This window comes from Stegodyphus dumicola, chromosome 11 (genome assembly GCF_044657685.1).
Source record: "Stegodyphus dumicola isolate Sdum_Otavi_A_Nest chromosome 11, ASM4465768v1".
Lineage (NCBI taxonomy): Eukaryota > Metazoa > Arthropoda > Arachnida > Araneae > Eresidae > Stegodyphus > Stegodyphus dumicola.
The window spans coordinates 135158753-135177929 of NC_140778.1; the positions used below are offsets into that span (position 1 = coordinate 135158753).

At 32.4% G+C, this 19177-nt stretch overlaps 1 protein-coding gene across 3 annotated transcripts in view; it reads left to right on the plus strand.

Moving 5' to 3' along the window:
• The first annotated feature begins 313 nt into the window (after positions 1–313).
• LOC118204937 (uncharacterized) overlaps positions 314–19177 on the plus strand; it is a 111685-nt gene continuing 92821 nt past the window's right edge. For 2 of the 3 annotated variants that reach the window (XM_085827219.1, XM_085827222.1), the window contains exons 1-2: positions 314–953; positions 13522–13594. In XM_085827219.1, coding sequence (XP_085683345.1) covers positions 13537–13594 — 58 coding nt within the window. In that variant the 5' untranslated portion in view covers positions 314–953; positions 13522–13536. The remainder of the gene's footprint in view (positions 954–13521; positions 13595–19177) is intronic. The other variant, XM_085827221.1, reaches the window with a different exon arrangement.

Here is a 19177-nt window from a genome sequence, read left to right on the forward strand (position 1 = left end):
TCTTTCTACATTTAAAATATCCATTAACGTTCCCCATTTCTTTTTTCCATACTCTTTACTAAATCCAACAGCGTATTTTTTCAAAAAATTTCACTATTTACTCAAACACGATTTTTTTTCTACCGCCATCCTCAGTAACAAGCACGTACGAAACAGTCCCTTTGACAACAAACTACCTCCTTCCCCTGAGTCTGGAGCAATGTAGAGGTGAGATAGACTGGTTGCTATGCAATAAACGTCACTTCCGCACGGAATTTCCACTTCACTTTCCGCCGACGGAATTTTGAAGGGGCCAGACTCGCTCTCCCTTCTGCTGTCGAGTGGAAAGAGAATCCCAACTGGTTTTCCGATATCGATCTCGATCGATCCTTTATATTATGTTATACTCAGCAACTCTTTATTAGTATTTGTGCTTGTTTGCAAGTTATCTTTGTAATAGTATAATTAATTGGAATTCTGTTAAAGTAGTTGTATTATTGTTTAACAAATAATTATCATAATGTGAATTTAGTACTTAGCTAACATAAAGGGGTCTAGTCTGGACACCTGTCGAGATCGATATCGGAAAACCAGTCGGGATTCTCTTTCCACTCGACAGCAAACGGGAGAGCGAGTCTGACCCCTTCAAATTCCGTCGGCGGAAAATGAAGTGGAGATTCCGTGCGGAAGTGACGTTTATTGCATAGCAACCAGTCTGTCTCACCTCTACATTGCTGGAGGCTCAGGGAAAGAGGGGTAGTTTGTTGTCAAAAGGGCTGCTTCGCACGTGCTTTTCAATGAGGATGGCGGTATAAAAAAAATTACCAATCTGTTGGAGTAAATGATGAAATTTTTCGAAAAACTCTGCAGCTGTTAAGTGATAAACTTGATAGAACATTTAGTAAAGAGCACAGAAAAAAGAAATGGGAAGAGTCAATGGATATTTTACACAAAACTGCAGATATGTGAAGAGAGTAAGCATAATTTTACGTATGATCTTTTGCAAAATGGAAATTTTCTAAAAGGTTACATGTTTGTAAACTATTTGTTAACAGTTTTATGGTTAAAATATTTTTTGTCTTAAAAGTTATGTAACAGTGTCCTAAATCAAATCATTAAAATATAGCATCGTGTACGCGTGTTTAATATTTCTATTGAATTTGAATCAAATTTTTTTTTTTTTTTAAATTTTTAGCAGCCCATGATTGTATCAATAATTTTATTTACTCAGGAATTATACTTATCACGTAGCTACAAATATACCATGTACCGAAAATACCAATAAGCAGAAAACTTTGGATTGATGCAGTAAAAGACGATTTACTAGTAAGTAAAAATATAAGAAATTTTTAACAAAAGTAATGGGAAGGAAAATAAAAAGAATTAAATAACTATAGGTTAAACCACAAAACATATCATCTTGCATATAAATGCACACACATAAACATATATATATTATACAAAATGGAAGGGAAAATTGCATAACAGCTGCATATTGATAATGGAAAGATTTTTCTGTTTATATAAATGAACTCTGGCATTCTTCCGTGTCAGTAGGTGCAATTATAGATACGTGGGTACCAACCTACAGCGCTGATGACACCAGAAAATCCAAACTTTCGATTGAATCGTAATTTGATTTTGTTTTGTTGAAAGCTATGTAAATTTATCTATTTGGTGAAAATACCAGAACAAATAGCATATGTATCCTCTCAAATGCACCAACTTGACATTTATTTCTCAGCCCAATATATCTGTTATTAACAATATATCTCTGGTAACTTCCAGATGCAAAACAATTTAAGGCAAACAATTATAAATATATAATTGTTTAATAATATTGTTTCATAATTTGTATAATATATTATAAATATATCAACATATGCAGTGAAAGGAAATTGTAGTACATATTCCTATTTATGACCTTTTTAAATAGATCTCACCAGCGACCGTGAGGTAAAATCGCTGAACACTGGTAGTTCAGTCCGAGGTCCGAATATCGCGAACGGGTTGGCTGCATTACCAACATATCTCTAATAATCAATATATCAATATATCTGTCATTACTAATATATTTCTCATTACCAACATATTTCTGGTAACTTCCAAAAGCATAAAAATTTAAGGTGTACAAAACCTTTTTTAAATAAATAACTATATACATATGTATAACTGTATTATAAATATATCAGCATATGCAGTGAAAGAAATTGCAGTACATGTTTCTATTTATACCCTTTTTAAATTGATTCCACTAGCGGCCGAGCGGTAAAATCTCTGAACACTGATAGTTCGGACCGAGGTTCGAATCCCGCGATCGGGCTTCCTGCATGGGCTTCATTAAAAACATATTTCTCGTAAATTCCACAAGCATAAAAATTTAAGACATACAAAACCTGTTTTAAATAACTAAGTAACTAAATGTATTATAAATATATTAACATATGCAGTGTAAGGAAATTGCAGTACGCATTCCTATTTATGCCCTTTTTATATCGATCTCACTAGTGGACAAGCAGTAAAATCTCTAAACACTGGTAGTACGGTCCGAGGTTCGAATCCAGCGAACGGACTATCTGCATGGGCCTCATTACCAACATATCATTGGTAACTTCCAGAAGCATAGGAGGTTAAGGCACGCAAAATCTGTTTTAAATATATATATATATATATATATAAAACTGTATGATAAATATATTATCAGATGCAGTGAAAGAAATCGCAGTACATATTCTTATTTATACCCTTTTTAAATCGATCCTACAAACGGCCGAGCGGTAAAATCCCTGAACATTGGAAGTTCGGTGCAAGGTTGGAATCCCGCGAACGGGCTGGCTGCATGGGCGCTTTCGTGGTTTCCCCATGTGTTACGTGTATACGAGCTAGTTTCCTTTAGAAAGTCTTCCACGAAGGCAACCCTCACTTTAGGCAAATAGCCCTCGAGGCTTTGCCGTAATTACATAAAACCAGCACTTTAAGATCTGAATAAAAATACAAAACTGATGTAATATCTAAAAGCAGACCACATTAAAAAATCTGATAACTAATTATAAATCTTGCATTATAATATTTACAAGAATTTAACCGAAAATTATACAGGAATTTAACTTGTTTTATACAGGAGATTTTGGAAACTGACATTCATATCAGTACAGTTAAAACTACGTAAATAATTTTTTTAACCCAAAGCAATTTAATGTTAATATTGAATTTAGGATGTGAATAATTTGAATTATATACTGCATATTCCTTAATGCACGTGTTAATGTATTAAATTTTTATACACTACAAATTAAAATAAAAGTAGAGGAAAATATATTATAATTTAAAACATAAAATTTCAAAATTTATAAATTACTCATCCAAACATGAAATTAAGTACATTGATATATACATTAGTTGAAAAATTAAAATTTTAAATTAAAAGTATGCACTCCTTCTTTATATGTGAAATAGGAAAACACCAAATATATTATTTTCACTAAAATTTAATTAAGGAATTGCTACTGTAGAATACATAAATAATCTAGAATCGTCAGCATCAAATGCGTTATTTCTATAGCGAAATACTCGAGTTTTTCACAAATCTTAAGAAATTAAAATATCCATTAAATACACTTCCAGAAACTATCCGCCGTCCTCACTTTAGCTCTAAAACGACAGTCAGAAACTTAAACGGCAGCTATCCAGCTGACGGACATCAGACTCGCTCTCTGTCGAGTAGATCGCAGAAAACGACCCGTTCTTCCATCTCGACGGTGTCCAGACTAGGGCCCAAAGTTTCTGCATCAGTTGAAAGCCTACCTTCACCCAAACTACCTTATACGCATTATAACGTTTTATTATTATATGCTAGTTGATTATTGAAATTTAAGAACAGTGTATTTATTTTTATGTAGCATATGCAATATATTCTAGTGCTGAAATAGATTTCTTAGAAAAAGATTTCTTAGATCAAATACTTTATAGCAATGGAAAATCAAAGGGATTATTAATACCAGAGGCTTATAAATCCTTTTAAACAGTAATTGACCTAAGCTCCCCAATTTTCTATTTCAAGTCTAGAACCCCCAAATTTCCGCAGTAGCTAGCTTGTAAATATTATGTTAATTTTATTAATAGTTAAATTTTGAGTTAAACTTCCTTTCCTATCGCTTCTTATCTTCAACTTACCACTTCCGGCCAGAACATAGTTTTAGAGTCACGTCTGAATACTAATGAGGAAGAGCGGTATATAACCGCGAAGTTTTACTGTCTGAGGGAGAGAGATACCAGAGATTCTGCTTAGCACGCGTCCGCCTTTTTAGACTACTCTCTCTTAGCTATTGTTACGCTCGGCCGTACTTTAGGCCCTTGATAACTTCGCAGTCAATTAGCGTTAAGGGGCCAATTCCGTTAGAATCTTGATAGCTTCTATATCTCTTTAGTTAAGATTAGTTTAGTTTAATTCTTAGTCTCTTCAGAATTCTTATTCTTTTTCGACGAATCGGTAATGAAGAAGAAGGAACTGAAATAAACCGATCTTGGTTATTATATTCACCAAAAAATAATGCAGCGTACTGCTTTTGTTGTTTACTGTTTGTTACATCAAACTCCGCTACACAGTCATCTTTCGCAACAGCATCTGGTTTTAATAAATGGAGGAAAAATGATAAATTGATTAGCCATGAAAGAAGTCAAATTCATCGAAAAGCGTTTACAACGTGGAAAGAAGCGGAAAGAATATTAATTAATAAAACGGGAATCGATGAATCATCAGAAGCAAATATACAGTCTGAAAAAGAACAGTGGCGAAATATATTGCAACGGATATTAGCTTTTATGAAGTATTTGATTATACAAATTCTTCCTCTACGTGGTCATGTTGAAATTCTAGCGCTTCAAGACGTTACAAATTTCGGAAACTTATTATTTTTATTTAAACTTGTAGCTCAGTTTGATCCACTGCTAGCTACTCATCTAAAAAATGTCACAAATACGCCAAGAGCTGTCTCATACCTATCACCACAAATCCAAGATAAATTTATTCATCTTTTGGCATTCATAGTTCGAAATCAACTAATAAGTGACATCAAAAGAAATAAATATTACTGACTTTTAGTTAATTCGACTCCTGATATTACTCATTGAGAACAAATGTCGCAAGTCTTTAGGTATGTAGATATTGATTTTACAAACAGAAAAGTTTCCATCAAAGAATCTTTTTTAGGATTTATTGAAATACATGCTAAAGATGCAGCCTCTATTGAAAATATAATTTTAGAAAAATTAAATTCCGATCAGATTTCATTAACAAATTGTATATCACAGTGTTATGATAATGCTGTGTGATGTCAGGTCGCATATCTGGCGTTCAACAAACAATTATGGAAAGAAATAATAAAGCATTGTTTGTAAATAGTGATAACCATTCATTAAATTTAGTAGGAGTCACTGCAGCTAAGCAAGATCCAATCGTTATAACATGCTTTGGAATAATTGAAAACATATATCTCTTTTTCTCACGTTCAACATTACGATGGGAATTATTAAAAAATGCTTTAAAGAAAACTGTTAAACGTGAATATGAAACACGATGGAGCGCCAAAGCAGAAGCGGTTAGCGTTATTGTTAGAGAACTGGAAGAATTAGTAGAACTATTAGAAAAATTAGCAGAGGATAGTACTACCACAAGTGACACCAGAAGTGACGCTGAACTTTTATTGCAAAATATTCTGAATTTTAGTTTCATAACTTTAGTCCATTTCTGGCATAAAATCTTGAGGAGAATTGATCGTGTGCAGCTTAGGTTACAAGATCCCAAATTGAAGAGTAGCGTTCCATGATCTTGAGTCCTTAGCGACTGAACTTGCAGAAATTCGAGACGAGATCTGTAAAGATGCAATAGAAAAGGCTAGTCTCTTTGTGAAAAATGGGGTATTGATACAACAATACGTGTTAGAAAACGCCGAATAATGCCCGGAGAATTGTCTAGAGACGTTGGCCTTTCCGCAGAAAGTGAAATTTCTCGTCTTATGAAAAGCGTTTTTGATCGTTTGCAGCAGGAAATAAATAAGCGATTTACACGACTAAGTGGTCTTAACTCCAAATTTGGATTTTTACTGGACGTTGAAAACTTATTAAACAAGGGTAATGTTGATAACGATCTTGAAAAGAAATTTGGGTAAAGTAAATTGTAAAAATTTGGGTGAAGTTTATAATACAGATTTTAATGGAACAGAACTCGAATGTCGAAATATGTGATTGCAAGATGTTACTCCACAGTAGAAAAGAAATTGAATTTAAAACTCCATTACAGCTTCTTACCTTTATAATATCGTATGGAAAAGATGTTTTTCTAAACCTGAGAGTCGCTCTACAAATTCTTCTTACTATTTCAGTATCAATAGCTAGCTGTGAAAGTTCGTTCAGCAAATTAAAATTAATTTTGACACTACGATAAACGATGGGACAAGATCGCCTAAGTGACCTAGCATTTTTAAGTGTAGAAAGAGAAAAATTTGAAATGATCGACTTTGATGAAGTAACTGACAAATTTGCTTCATCCAAGGCAAGAAAAATATATACCTAATAATTAATTCTATTCATTTATTATAATATAATGTTATATTATTATTAAATATAGCGATCTTATATATATTAACGTTTAAATTGTTTAAAAATTGTACGTTTTTTTTAAAATTTAAATAAGTATGTAATAAGGATGTAAAATAAATAACATCTTTAACTTATTCTACACTCATGTCCATAAATTAAGGATAATGCAAAATCAGGCAAAGGAAGAGTTAGAAGAAAAACAAATATAACTTATTTGTAAAGCTTATTTATTAAACAGAAGGTAAAGAGCAAAAAAAGATGCTATATGTTTGATATTATTAAAAAAATTAGCGATTTTTCCTCCCTGGAGCAAATTACAAAAAAAAAAAAAAAAAAAAAAAAAAAAAACCTATTTACAAAAAAACAATATTACATGGTTGGTATGATTGTTAATACATTGTATGTCTCCTAGACAATGAAATACAGTCCGTACAACGCCTAGGCATGCTGAGTATCAAATTATCGATCTGATCTTGGGGAATATTACACCACTCAAAAAGCAATACTCTCCGAAGTTCCGGTAGACATGTAGGGGACGGGCGTTGTCATCCATAAACACAAATTATGCGCCCATGGCGCCCCGAAACAAACGTACATGTTGTTCCAGAATGACTTCCCAATAGATTTGGCTTGTCATGGTTTGAACATGCAGGTCAGTTCTGGAACCCAGAATAATTTCACCCCAAACGAGCACTCCTGCATCACCGTAACGGTGTCGTTCAATGATGTTTTCTTGGTGGTAACGGGTACCTGGAGCTCTCCATAGGAAAGTTCGGCGAGAATCAGACTGCAAGCTAAACCTGGACTCGTCGGAAAACATCACACAATCCCACTATTGCGGTGTCCACAATGCATGCTCTCTACTCAAGGCTAACCGCAGACGACAGTGAGTTGCAGTAAGTGGAACGCATATGACAGGTCTACGAGCTATAGACCAATCTGCCCTAACCGTCTGTACACGGTCTGCCTTGAAATTGTCGTATCAGTGCTGAAGAGAGCTGACGAGACAGGTCTGAGGCTGTGCTCCGCCTGTTTCTTTTGGCAGTAACTGCCAAATACCGGTCCTCATTCGACGTTGTAATTCTGGGGCGACCTGTGCTGTAATGTCTACTCACATTACCATCATCTTGGAATCGTTGCCAGAGCCTGGAGACGACACTCTGGGCAATTCCAAGTTCGTCTGATACTTCCAGTTGTGTACGCCCACATTCCAGACGGACGATAATTCTAACACGTAAAAAATCATCCAAATGCGTCCTTTGTGTCATAACTATTCGGTTATTGCACTGAAATGCTTATAAAGCGCCTGCGAACAATTTTACTTCTATGCCTGTATTCCTTATATATCACTCTCTTACACTCTCGTCATTGTGACGTACCATCGGTGTCATCTGGTTACTTCCTGAAATTTGCATATGATTCTTGAAGATGTGTGTAGTGATTTTACAGGTGATATATTTATTTTACAGTTCGATTTCGGCGTGACTCCGAATTATCCTTAATTTATTATACACTCTAAATTAATAATCAATAATAATAATCAATAATAATAATCCTTAATTTATTTATACACTCATAATTATCCTTAATTATGAGTGTAGACGACCGTATGACCGATTTTTCTACTGACAGACAGATTTCCGAATCCAATTCCAGTCTTAGTTTTTTGACAAGATTCTTTTGTCTCAAATTTAAAGCCTAATCTGAGCCTGTGTTCCTATATATCTCGAAAAACAGTACGGTATTTTGTAGACGAGTACTTGCAGTGACTATTCGTAATATTTTATAGAATATTTTAAGCTAGGTACTGTAATCTTTTATTTTTGTCTTGTCTTATAATTCTTATTACGATTATATTCTATATATTACAGTACTATATGTTTATCGGGGGGGGGCAGAAAGATATCGTGCCCCGGGCGCCAGTTATGCTAGCTACGCCTGTGCCAATGTCACGAATATTCTAGATCTTTGACTTTGTACTATAACAGCAGTCAGTATAAAGCCATTCTATACAGGATATAAAAAATTGCAGTGACAGTTTCTTTTTGAAGGATGTTTATGGTTTGAACAACATTTTGTTGTTTCGGAAATAATGAGAATAAGAAAGTGTAATAAACACATGAATATTTGGCTCAGTTCACCCATAAAACCAAGATGACTTAGCTGATCACATTGTTCCTATCTTCATCAAGTTTCATATATTTTAACACTGTTTTTTGCAGTGCCCATACAAAAGAAAAAGTACCTACATTTCTAATAACAGTTTTTAAATGGAACACTATCATTATGAGTTATAAAATATACTTTTTATGTCTCATTAGGTCAAGTTATTAAATTATAAATTATAGAATTTAAAGTGTGAAAACCAACAGTCTCTTAATGAAGAAAAAGTTACAGAAATGATAATTACTTATAGCAAAGTAAGAAAAGCTATAATTTATTTAAATTTGTTATTAAAGGGATAGTAATAATCAATCACTCAAGTTATATGTTAAAATCTAAAATAAATCTAAATGGTTTGGTTTATTAGATTACGGCAAAGCATTCGAGGGCTATCTGCCTTAAGGGGGGATGCCTTCGTGGAGGACTTTTTAAGGGAAACTGGCTCGTATACACATTCATGGGGAAAACCACGAAAACACCCATAAATTTGTTATTCATGATTTAATTCAATTTCCCGTTCAACATTTTTAACAATTTACATTCAAGTTACTTTAAAACAATTTTCAGAATTAATCTTACTAACTATGGATTCACTCTTTTTAGATAATTCTACTAAAATTAATCTTAGGAGATAATATAATCAATATTTGTTTAGTAAATAATCTATATATATATACATATAAAGGAAAATATATCACACTTGGTAAGTGTTTGTATATGTTACAAACTAGGCAAAGGAAGATGAAATGAGTTAAATAAAAACTGTTAAAAAGAATAAATTATTAACTTTTATACATCCACTTGATATTTTATACGAAACAATACATATCTTAACAGAATTATTTAATAGGTAAATATATACAATACATGTTATAGTTACAGAGTTATTAATACTGAACTATATAGGCTAAACTAAGAATAGTCATTATTAAATCAGAAAGAATTATTATTATTTTATTGTTCACCTTTCAACCAAATATAATCATTATTAAATGTCATGGTTTACTAAATCCCAAAAATTTACAGGAGATGTACTAACACAGGTGCTGAGACATGGTACATACAACTCCAGCATTCCATAAGCAAAAAAAAAAGCACTTCTACCTACATTGCTATCATATCATATGAGCTCATGCTCAGCTAAAGGAGATTTTTTTTTTCCCCATGTATACCTAATATTTATCTTTACTGTAATGCAACCAAGCTAACCATATGCAGTGCTAGTAACTGCCAATAGCTTGACACGTAGTCAGGCTATAAAAAAAAGCACCTTAAGTACATTCTGTTCAAAAAGGAACCTCCATTTTTCTGCATTTAATAATCCCCACTAATCACATATGAAGTTTGCTGCTTCAGTAATTATGTTTGACACATACACAATTACATATAACCCGCCATTAAGAAATATCGGCGATCATCAAGTATCACGGTACAAAATACGACATATCATCACGATAGTTCGTCCATCTATGCGCATGCGCTAGCCACACAATTTCGCCAAATTTAGTCGCGGGTTGCGTTTCCTAAGGAGGAAGTAAAAATACGCTTCCCTTTTTCCTTCTGCTCTCACTTGTTCCCGTTCTGCTCTTTCTTGCTCAGCTATTTCTTCTGCCTTTTTTTGTGCTTAGCCGCAGACCAAATTCTCGCCGCATATTCTTCCGCGCACTTTTTAGTCCTCGGCATTAAGAATAGTCTGCCTAATTTATTGGCCTGAGACACATTTGATGAAAATCCTCCGCTAACTCGAATGGCAGGACTTTAGTAAATTTCCTCATAAACTCACCCATTATGGAAAACTAATGCAAAATAACCTACCCCAAAATTCAAAAAGACCAAAACAACAACAGGTCTATTTCTCCAAACTGAGTAATACCCTAATAATTCTGAACACTAATTGCCTTACAACACTTAATGATCTCTAACTAATTCACCTATGCATATATACAAAACATAAATCACAAATGTTAAATAAGATGCAAATTTTTCCTGCACTATCTCAACTATACAAATATTGTCCTCTATAACCGAACTGATTTAAAAATTAATTTTTTTAAAGCATACCGTTATAATACTTCATACAATTTAAATAGTTACTAGAACAATAGAATAACATTTAAATTCCAATTAGCAAAAATAACCACAAGAATAATTTTCAATAACCACAAGAAAAGTTTTGATCCCCAATAACAGATGATATTAAGATAATTAGGGTACCACTGCACCTCGCCGGGGGCGTGACATTGAAACAAGGTGCAACAAGGGGGGATGATTCTTTCACTCATACATAACAAAGGGTCCATCTCCTGATGAAAAGACTTCTGTTACCTGTTTGTCCCCTGGAGTGACCTTCGAGGCTGCAACTGGAATCATTAACAAAGGTACAGGATTTCACCCCTGATGAGAATTATTGCACTCTGAAATCACTCATCTTAGATAAAGAACCTTTATGCCACCTTATAACAGTGTGTTTGTTTGCTAATAACTCAGTCACTACTATAGGTAGCGTCACCAAACTTTCTACAATTCTCTTCTGGTCCTGGAAAAAAATTGATGTTCACTCCCCCCCCCAAAAAAGCTAAAATCAGATATATTAATTAAAAACGCTTAAAATGCTAACTTGCGCCATAATTTTTCCAAGTGGCAACAGTGCAGATATCAACAGTGATATATCAGCAACAATGGCAACAGTGATATAGTATCTCATTATATCAGCAACAATGTTTGTGTGCCATTGTTGCTGATATAATGAGGGAGAATTAGTTTATTTTTCTGTCGAAATTTTTATGTGGGTTCCATATCGCACCAGACTGAAGAATGTATGACTATGAATCGTACCTTTTGCTCAAAATAACGATGTTTTCGCTTTTATTTTTGCTGACCCAAATGGCAGTTCCATATGTCATATTCCATATACCATATGATGGTGCTACTTTGGTAGACGGTTGCACGGATTTTTGGCGATTTACGTTGGCCGAATTGTTGGCGCGATTTTTACAAACGTCAGCCATCTTGAAAAACGCTGTTTTTACGCATAGTAAAGTATTCGAAACTTAAAAAATAAATAAAAAAATAAAAGTAATGGATTAATTTTTTGTTGAAAATGTCGTTTTTTAAGATGGCAGGCAAGTGTAAATAAATACATTTACTATAAGTATAAAATACTAAAGTAAGGTTATTATTACTTTCATATAGCAAAGAAGAGAATAAAAACACCGCTATAAAAACATTGGGCCAACGTTTAATTAGATTAAAATATTACTGAAATTGAATATCGAATTAAAAACCATCATACCAACATTTAAAAGAATTAGAATATTATTAAATTCAAATACTTTAAAATACGTTATATAGAATATAATTAACATTAAAACATATGGACAATAATTATCTCAGCAATTTCTGAAAATAGTGTATTAATTTTTTTAACAAAAATTGAAGTATACAATTATAAAATAAAAGAAAAATATGTACTTACATTTTTTTGAGTGTTTAACCTGTTGTTTACTGATAAGTACCACAATAAAAAATCAAAATCATAATTTAGATAACATCTTTGAAGACATCTTTGAAGGAATTCGAAGATATAAATTAAATTTTAAAACGGCGCGGAAATGCACAAATTGTCAGTAACCAATCAGGGAGCTGATTACAGCTCGTTAATGCACAAATATTCTATAACCAATCAGAGAGCTTATTACATCACGGCTAGAATTAAAATTATTTAAAAATTCATACATAATAAAATAATTTTTTTAAAAAATGCAAAATTAAATTGTATTTTAATATTTAAAAGCCATAAATAATATTTAAAACATTAGATTAAAATTATACATATTAAAACGAATTACTTTTAAAGTAAGGTGACGTCATTGATTACATCATCCACAACATAAAATTTCATAAAATATGATAAACAATAAAATTTTTATTTCAAATAAAAATGCAAAATTAAATTTATTTTTAATATTTAAAAGCCATAAATAATATTTTAAACACGGAATTTATGCACAATAAAACGCATTATTTTTTAAATAAAATGACAACAAAGTATCGGTTACCATAAATAACTTATCCAGCAATGGGTTTACCATAAGTTGTATTACTCGCCAAAGGAAAATCGCCAAAATCCGGGCAACCGTCTACCAAAGTAGCACCCATATGATTCTATGTTAGTGTGGTACATGTATTGAATATTACTTTGTGTCTTTGGAATTTTTTATGCATTACAGTACGCATCATATTCCTTATGACTTGTAATATGCTAGTATACGAATTTTTAAATATCATCAGTAAAATAATGCATTACTCTCAATCTAACCTAACTGGCATCAGGTACTTCCGCTAGTAATTAAATAAATGTGAGATCAAATTATTTCCTAACAATTGTAATTATTACGGAGTTCTATCATGTTTTCTTCTAAAATATTTCCGGTTTTAATAAAAATCTTAATATCGAGAACATTTATCTTACTTTTTATTAAAGCCATCAAAAGTTTGTTGTTTATTATCGTGTTTAAATATCTGTTCATGTTATTGATATTATTAAAAATCTGCATTTTTGCAATCTATAAATAATTTATATGCAATGAAACGAAATTTATCGATCGAAATTTTAATTTTAATTTCTGAACAAGTATTGTGTTTCTTTATCTTTTACCTTTGATATCAATCAGTTGAAGTGAAATTATCTTTTGTTGCTATGAGTAGTTATTTTCCATTATTGCTGTTTATCAAAAGTTAAGGGTTTAAAAATACAGCTATTAAAGATCAGTCTTCTTTCAGCAGATCAAATGAAACATGAAGTTTTCGCTACTATCATTTGTAGTTTTATTAATTTCACCAAATTCGGTAGCCGGTAAGTATTATAATTTATTCGAAATTTTGTGTCATAAATATTTAACTTATTATGCATGACTTAAGCAAATTAAGGAATAATATTTAAAAAAATGAGCATCATTATGTGTTCCCACTTTTTTTAACATGTATTTCAAAATACCCTTGGATATTTATCCTTTCAAAGGATAGGATACTTATCCTTGGAGATAAAAAGCTTTTAAATTTTATTATGGTATTCACATGTGTCCAAACCTTGAGCATGATCATCAGAATGCAAAATTATTACAGAAAGTTTCCAATAATATCCAACGAAGGAACGTTTGTGATTTGCATAGCTAAAACATATGCAAATATGTGATTTTTGCTTTAAGGGGTCACATGCAATTTAAAAGCAGATAACGAGGAAATTAGGTCATTCGAAGAACTGAGATTGAAAAGAAAGGTCGAGGTGAAAAGTTAATCGACAAGGAAATTATTCTTATGGTCTCCAAAGGTATTATTTGGATGATTACTTGCCATTTTTATATGTTCAATAATTATTTGCTGCTTTTCAGTGAATTAATAGAATCAGCCACTTAACTGCAATGATTAATCAATTTATTTTTTTAAAAGGAAAAAGCAATTCTACGAAAATCTATAGCTTTAAAATTGCTTAAAATTTTGCAATATATTTAAAACTGGACCAATAAAGATAGCTATTGCCTTTTTAGAGACTCTGTACAGGTATCGGCATTCCTGATCGACAGTGAGGATTTTTTAATAATAAGAGAATCATATTTAAAGATTTGCCAATTATATATGTGCAGTAATTATTTGCTGCTTTTCAGTGAATTGATACAATTTGCCACATAACTGCAATGATTAGTATATTCACTTAAAATAAAAAAGAAAACTGCGAAAATCTATAGCTATAAAATTGTTAAAAATTTTGCAATATTTTAAAAATTAGGATAATAAAATATCTATTGCCCTTTAAGAAACTCTGTACAGGCTTCGGCATTCCTGATTGATTGTGAAATTTTTTTTTTTATAATAAGAGAAATCACCCATCATATTTAAAGATTCGCCAGTTCAATATGTGCAGTAATTATTTGCTGCTTTTCAGTAAACTGATGAAATCTGCCATTTATCTGCAATGATTATTCTAAGAAAAGCTATAGCTATAAAATTGTTTAAAATTTTGCAATATTTCTAAAATTAGTATAATAAAGAGAGCAACTGTTTTTTAAGATACACTGTACAGGCATCGACATTCCTGATCGATAATGAGGAGTTTTTAATAATAATCACTCGCCATATTTAAAGGTAGTCTAGCTCTAGGATGGAATATATTTTATTACTAAGATTTGCTAAATGTCACACCAGAGTTAAATCAAAAACCTTAAAATTTCCTTCCGTGCAGTAATTTGAATAGAAATATCAGAGTACGTTAATAATCGCAGGCTGACCTTTCTGTTTAGAAGAGAAAAGTACTCTGGCTTAAATTGTATTGTATAATGCTAAATCAAAATTTCTTCAAGTAATTAAGAAGTGAATTATTAAGAATTTGGGCTGCCTCCCAGTCACATTGTGTACATTCAAACAGCTTCGACGTCTGTCGAAATCGGGATAAAGTTATTACAGATTGCATTAGAAGACTGGAAATGTTGAACATTGTTGACACATCTTAAAACTGAATCCCATTACATGCTTAGATGCTAAATAAAAATTTGAGCAACTGATTTTTATAACTGTGATGAATTTGTCCTATGATATATTACGTCTTATATTTGATTCCGAGAATATAAAATTAAAGTAAAGCACTGTTTCACATTAACTGAGATTTATTAGTGACAGAGGTATTCCTATTTTTAAATTAGCAATTTGGAAAAATATATTGCCTCAAAATAATTAATAAATTAGAAAAAAATCCACGGATATAATCAATTCTAAAACACTCCTTGTTTTAACAATGTTTACATGGGAAAATATGCGCATCTTTACAATCAAAAGATACATCGTATTATTCTTTTTTAAAATTTGCATAGGTGAGTTATGACTAATGAGGTCCCACTAGTCGCCGAGTGTTTAAGATCACTGAGTACTGGTAGCTCAACGTGGCTTCGAAACCAGATCAACGGGTTGATGACATGGTTGTTTTTCGTATTTTTAACTCATATTAATCTGAGTACAAGAGTTTCCCTCAGAAAGCCGCCCAGTCAGGCATTTCTTCTCTTGGGCACTTATACGTCTTTCCATATTCAAATGAGCTGATTTAGAATTAATGGTATTGTTTATTGTATTAACTTAAATCCCTTTTTTGTGCGATATCGCTTAAGGTGCACTAGAGGATCGTTTAAATAATTGCGTAATTTGAATTAAAATAGCTTCAAGCAGTTTTAGAATATGAACATTAGGGAGTGATTTCTTATTGAAACTGCATCATATTTAAAGGCAGTTAATATTTTGTAAAGGATCTAAAAAATAATTCATGCATTTACTAAAATTTACCTATCTTATTTAACGTTACCGGCAGCTTTCAGTTGTAAATGAATTTCAGTTGTATAATCGTTGAATGCTGGTAGTCCGACTTAGATTCAAGCACAGCGTATGGTTGATTTTTGTGGTTTTCTCCATGTGTAAGTGTATTCGAACCAATTTCCTTAGAAAGTCCTCCACGAAGTCATACTTTTCCGTAGGAAGATGCCCTCATATACTTAACCCTCATATTCAAAACAGCTAAAATAACTAAATTCAGAAATAAATACTTTTTGTTTAAAAATTAAGGCAACGATTAAAATAAATAAATAAATAAAAATTATGGCACGGTTTATTTAAAACAGCTTTTTCCAAACGTTTTAGCTTGCAACCCACATGTACGGCGGCGAATTATCACGATCCACTTTCATATAGTTGCCGTGAAGAGTTAAGGGAAGGAGAGAAAGCAAATTCTTGGAAGATACTTCAACTTCAACTTACATACATATTGCCGGAACTATTACATGTTCATGTAGTTTTGCCGGTTCCGTGATGTATAAGCCCAAAGGGACATGATAATAAAAAGTTCATGACGTGATAATCTCGCTAAGGAGACGTACTAGTAACATACATATATATTCCTAATACAGTATTAAAATAGTAATGAATAAATTTTAAAGATTCAAAAATCTAAGGCTAAAAATAGTTTCTGTGCGCATGAACGTATCGCATGGCGCAGCGACAGATAAACCGTGACCTTCGTCTCTTCACTAAGGTCATGGATATTTCTAGGAGTTACAAAACTTAGCACACATGTTTGTTTTAACGGTGAAGTTATTCATCTCTAAGCGAATTTTTTATTTAATATTAAAAAGTTTTATTTTAGTTATTTACGCATTTGTTGTGGCGGAATTTTTACATTGCGTTATGGCTTAGAAAGGAAAAAGAGAAAAAGAAAGATCTTTTAAACGCAGTTTATTCTGAATCGCTGCCGTAGACTATCGATTTTCGAATTTTTACATGCTCGTATTTTAAAATTGCAAGTGCTAAATGTATTCCTAACAAAATTTTCAAAATTATAAAATAAATTATTTATCATGTTTTAAAATCAGAATATTGAAAAAATGTGCTGATTTTTCTGTCCCCCCTCCCACAAATATGAAATATTAAGAGTATTTAATTAGAGAAAAAGTTTTTCTTCCGTTAGGAACCTCGTGATCTCGTTTGGATACTATCTTTATCAGCAAGTTTGCGTGACTTACAATCACTATTAATCCGCATATAAATAAAAAGCAGGGCGAAGACGGGAAGAAAGCTACCTATATTGCAGTTCGCACAAAAATATTGTTAGCAATTTTACTTATGCCTGTGAGCAGTTTAACTCAGAAGTACATTTATTAAATCAGTATTAAAAAAAAATCTTTCTTATGCGCGAGCGACACTCTTACTTTTTAATATCTCTCTCTTTTCCCTCCCCCACGCCTTTCACTTTCCGGTGCAGCTGCTGTTTATCTTTGTTTATGCTACTCTCGTATTTCGGAGAAGTCGATAGTGAAACAAAGAATTTATTTTTTAAGATTGTGCGATTCCGTTTCTTAGATTGAAGAATTTATTTTTAGCGAATTATTTAGCAATTTAATTTATACATTCCGTATTGCGTAAAATTAAATTATGTGCACTATGGTCGGGGAGGGGGAACTTTTAAATTCTGTAGCATTCCATACTATTACTGCTGTTTTCCTAGTTGCATGCAGTATTCTTTTTTTTTTTTCCTTCATCTTGCACAGACAACTTTATTTTAAACAAGTAGTTTATGATAATAATTTCTCTATCGTTCCACAATAAACAAATTCATTTTTTCCATAGGCCGTGGTTAATCAAATCTCAGTTAGTTAGGAGTTGATTGTATGTAACAAGAGTTTTCTTCCTTTTTATTTTCGAGATAAGTGTCACATTTAATTCTTGCTTAGTTTTGTTGCTTTCATTTCTTTCTTTGATGTAATTTTATTTACAACTTAGATGTACACTGCGCAAAAAAAAGGGGGGAACAGTTCTATATCTCCCGTTCTACTGGGCCGATTGACGAAATTCAAACTGCGTTTTTCATGTCTCGAAAGCACGACTTAGTATATATATATATATATTAGATTTATACATAGCATCATTCTAACATAGATATTTTGACACAAAATTGGACTTTTTCTGAAATGGCATGCCAATTTTTTCCTATATTTCGATTCTAGAACTCAAATTATAGCAAACTGTCCAGTTTTGTGAAAAATGGCACGAGCAGTTTTTAAAAACATATCGGAATATGGTGCAGTGGTGATTGGGTTTTTCCCTTAGGCTTGTAGTGTTCCAAAACAACACTTCATTCTTCCCAAAAGAGAATCAGCATAACATTTCCTGCACAACTTTTCCCCGGAATTTCTTGAATTTATTTTGGTATTTTAGAGATTTTTTATCTTTCAATCTCAGTTGGTTTTACTTCATTTAAATGTACAAATGTACATTTATTAAAATTTTGGCTAGTTTTACACTTGCATTCCTCATAAGAATTTTATTCAGCTTCTCAACATAACATTATTGAATTTTCTGTTACTTATTTTAATTCATTTCATTTTTGATGTTGTACATCTTTTTCTTTATTTGCATTATTTAACACATATTCATCATGATAAAATTAATAAATGCTTTGTAAGTTTGTTTTAATACCTGTTAAATATTACCATTTTTAAAATCTATTTTTCATAAAATTCACCTTCTGTGACCTACCATGTAAACGTTCATTGTTAATAGCACAATAACTTTTTTCTGTTAGGTGGCGGACTTCCTACGCGCAAAAACCTTTCACGCGTAGGGCTCTGGAGGGGCCGAGGGTTTGGCTACTGTTCCGACTCCAAAGCAGACGTGACGGATTCGTTCATATGCTTCTCTGAACTTCTTCAGGGGAGAGGTGCGTTCGTTTCTTCTCATGATCTGACTTTTACGAACGGCATTCAGCTTCACGAACGGCCCTAAGCTATATGTATAGTAGTTTTGTTCAGCCCGCCGTTCCATCGCAACGTCAGGCTAGTGGGCAAGGGACAAGATACTGGACGGCGGTTGAGAAATGGCTACCGTTGCTGGTCCGGACTTGTCTTTG